Below are 3,449 nucleotides of genomic sequence, written 5' to 3' on the forward strand. Positions count from 1 at the left end.
TTTGATGATGATGATACATAAAGAATAAATATAACATGTGCGAATTCTTTGCCATATTTAATAAAAAAAAATAATTTTTTTTTCATTTATCTTAGGTACTAAAGAGATTCAAGCAGCGGAAAGTTGAATTGAATTGGGAAAAATGCGTATTCCATGTTAGCGAGGTTGAATTTTTGGGTCACAAAATAACAGATAAAGGTATCTATCCATCTGAGTCCAAAAGGGGCTCAATCATGTCGTTCCGGCGACCAGAAAATGAAGCAGAAATACGTAGTTTTTTGGGGCTGGCGAATTACCTCAACAAATTCATACCGAATCTAGCAACACTTGATGAACCTTTGCGTACGCTGCTAAGGAAAGATTCTGATTTTAAATGGACCGAAGATCAACAGAAATCGTTTGAAAACATAAATAAAGCTATAGCTGAAGCCCAAGAACTAGGGTTTTTCAATAAACGTGACTTAACCTCGGTGATGGCTGATGCTAGCCCATTTGGGTTAGGAGCCTTATTGATCCAGACTGATAAAAAAGGTGAAAGTCGAGTGGTGAGTTGTGCGTCTAAGTCTTTGACAGATACCGAAAAGCGTTACTGTCAAACAGAGAAGGAAGCTTTGGCTGTGGTATGGAGTGTAGAGCGATTTCAAGCGTATCTATATGGTAGTATATTCAATATTTTGACAGATTGCAAAGCTTTAGAATTCCTTTTCACTGATCGTTCGAGACCTTGTGCCAGAATTGAACGATGGGTTCTTCGGCTTCAAGCCTTCGACTATCGACTATCCACATTCCTGGTAATAAAAATCTTGCGGATGTCTTGTCCCGCCTCACAACTCTACCTGATGTACCGTTCGATTCCAACGAGGAACTTGTAATCAAAAGTATCGCTTTGTGCTCTGCCACCACCGCAGCTTTAAAATGGGATGATATTGTACGGGAGTCTCAGAAAGATGTAGAAATTCAACAAGTTCTCAAATGTCTGGAAAACGGAAAGTCTCATGATTTGCCGTTGCAATTTCGCATCGTGGCAAATGAACTGTGTCGATGTGAGGATATTTTATTGCGAACAGACCGAATTGTTATCCCACAATCTTTACGAGAAAAAGTGCTTCAGATTGCACACGAAGGCCACATTGGAATTCGAATGATGAAAATGCATCTTCGCAGTTCGGTCTGGTGGCCGAAAATGGATGCGGCGGTGGAATCTTTTGTTAAAAGGTGTCGTGGATGTATTTTGGTCGCTGCGCCGGAACCTCCAGAACCTATGGTACGCAAAGAGATGCCGAATGGGGCCTGGCAAGAAATTGCCATTGATTTCCTTGGGCCTTTACCAGACGGACAAACTTTGTTAGTTGTGGTAGATTACTACAGTCGATATATCGAAGTCTGCGAAATGAATTATACTACGTCTAAAGAAACAATCAACCAGTTGTCAACGATATTCAGTCGATATGGCGTTCCGTTAACATTACGTGCTGATAATGGACCTCAATTCAATGCGAATTGTGAAGAATTTCAAGCATTTTGTGATGATCTAGGAGTACAGCTGATAAACACAATTCCCTACTGGCCGCAACAAAATGGGGAGGTTGAACGACAGAACCGTTCAATTCTAAAAAGATTGAAGATAGCACAACAACTTGGACAGGATTGGAGAAAAGTTTTATCACAATTTCTTCTATCGTATCATGCCACAACTTATCCTACAACTGGGCGTGCGCCGTCAGAACTTATGTTCGGTCGGAGAATCAGGACAAAGCTACCTGAAGTACCAACAATCACTCGAATCAATGAAGAACACCGAGATCACGACAAACTTCAAAAAGAAAAGGGAAAGGAGTATACTGATGCGAAGCGCAAAGCCCGGTTTAGTGAAATCACAGTAGGAGATCGCGTTATTGTTAAACGGATGCGGAAAGAGAACAAGTTGAGTACGAATTATGAACCTGAGGAATTCGAGGTAACCAGGAAAGCTGGTGCTGATGTAACAATAAAATCACTTACCAATGGAAAAGAGTATCGCAGAAATGTTGCTCATCTGAAGAAGTTACTAGACGATATCGACAAACCAGCGAACGCAGGAGATTCTGAACCGGAGAAGACAACGGGAACAATTCCAACAAACAGCTGTGATATTGAATCATCTACAAGAACTACTTTAACGAGGATGCAGCCCCAGCCAGAGCAGGATAGTAACATTATGGAAAAACGAAACCGTGTTGTACCATCTAAGTTCAAGGATTATCTACCTCATTGAGCACTCATAAAATAAATATTGTAAAAGGGGGGTTGTAGGGTTTTCCCCTGGATACGGAGCTGAACCTATCTTATAATTAATATTAATATCCCTGAGTGTGGCCCTGTAGTGTGGACAGGAAGGACAGTCAGTTAGAGTGGGTGTGACGAAGTGATCGACACAGGAAAAGAGTTCCGTGAAATAAATCTATATATATACGTGTAAAACTCCTTGAACATAATTGTTTTATTGCTACAGACACCCTTCTCTTCTCAAGAATGGAGAGGGTCCCATAAAAATACAAAATACACATATTTCAACCAAAAATATTCCAATCAAACATGACAATTGAAAATTTTCAGAAAACTCTGAAGGAAAAAGGGAAAATTCGGAAAATTAAATTCTCATATGTTCTACAATTGAAATTGATCTTTGTTAACTGGAAATGTATTTTAATGTGATGAAATGCACTCCTATATCTTCTTCTATCTATACCAATAAAAAAAGTATCGCCGAATGTGTTGATAAGAGCAGAACTCGAGGAAGGAATTGTCCGATTTAGGGCTGTCTTTATTCTATCATATTTTCTGTATAAAACATTTATTCCATGTAACGGAGAAACATGTTTTTATCCAAGTGGTTGAAAAGTCTTGAACGAGAATTGTGTCTGAAAATAATCTGATATTATAATGATGAGTTTAGGTAGAAATACTAGGAATTTTACAGTAAAAGGTAAATTCAACGGGGTCGATTAGAAGATCAATCAATGAACAGTTCTGCGATTGGACTCATGAACTTGCGCTTAGTAAGAAAATGTGAATGTTTAAAGATATTGATAACATAAAACAAATTTTAGGCGGGACACGAAAAGTTTGTTTAATCAGCCGGAAAAACCTTAAAATCACGATCGGACAACTCACTTTTTTTGACAATCAAAGTGTTTGCTGTGTTCATGCTACCATTTCCTTCCACCTGTCGAATTTTTACCAAAGTTTTTTTTACGTTAGTTACATACGGTTCAACAATAAAAGAAGATGACATTATAAAAAATCCAAGTTGAGCCGTACTTTTTGAGATAATGGGGTGGTCCAAATCACCCCGTGTTACCCTACTTCCTTATCTTCCTCTACGAATTTCACCGTTTCGTCTGTGTCCGAGAACGATGTTGATATTGAATGAACTTGAACTTAAGGTGAAGGTGGAAGCTAGCCATTGT

General features: G+C 38.9%; 1 protein-coding gene across 1 annotated transcript; it reads left to right on the forward strand.

Moving 5' to 3' along the window:
* The first annotated feature begins 742 nt into the window (after window positions 1-742).
* Window positions 743-2,254, forward strand: LOC129766523 (uncharacterized protein K02A2.6-like). Its single transcript, XM_055767090.1, has one exon. It carries the CDS (start codon window positions 743-745, stop codon window positions 2,252-2,254), a length of 1,512 nt encoding a protein of 503 aa, XP_055623065.1.
* The last annotated feature ends 1,195 nt before the right edge of the window (window positions 2,255-3,449 follow it).

This window comes from Toxorhynchites rutilus, chromosome 2 (assembly GCF_029784135.1).
Source record: "Toxorhynchites rutilus septentrionalis strain SRP chromosome 2, ASM2978413v1, whole genome shotgun sequence".
Lineage (NCBI taxonomy): Eukaryota > Metazoa > Arthropoda > Insecta > Diptera > Culicidae > Toxorhynchites > Toxorhynchites rutilus.

Coding starts and splice junctions, on each gene's coding strand:
- LOC129766523 (XM_055767090.1), top strand. CDS start 743: ATGGGTTCTTCGGCTTCAAGCCTTCGACTATCGACTATCCACATTCCT.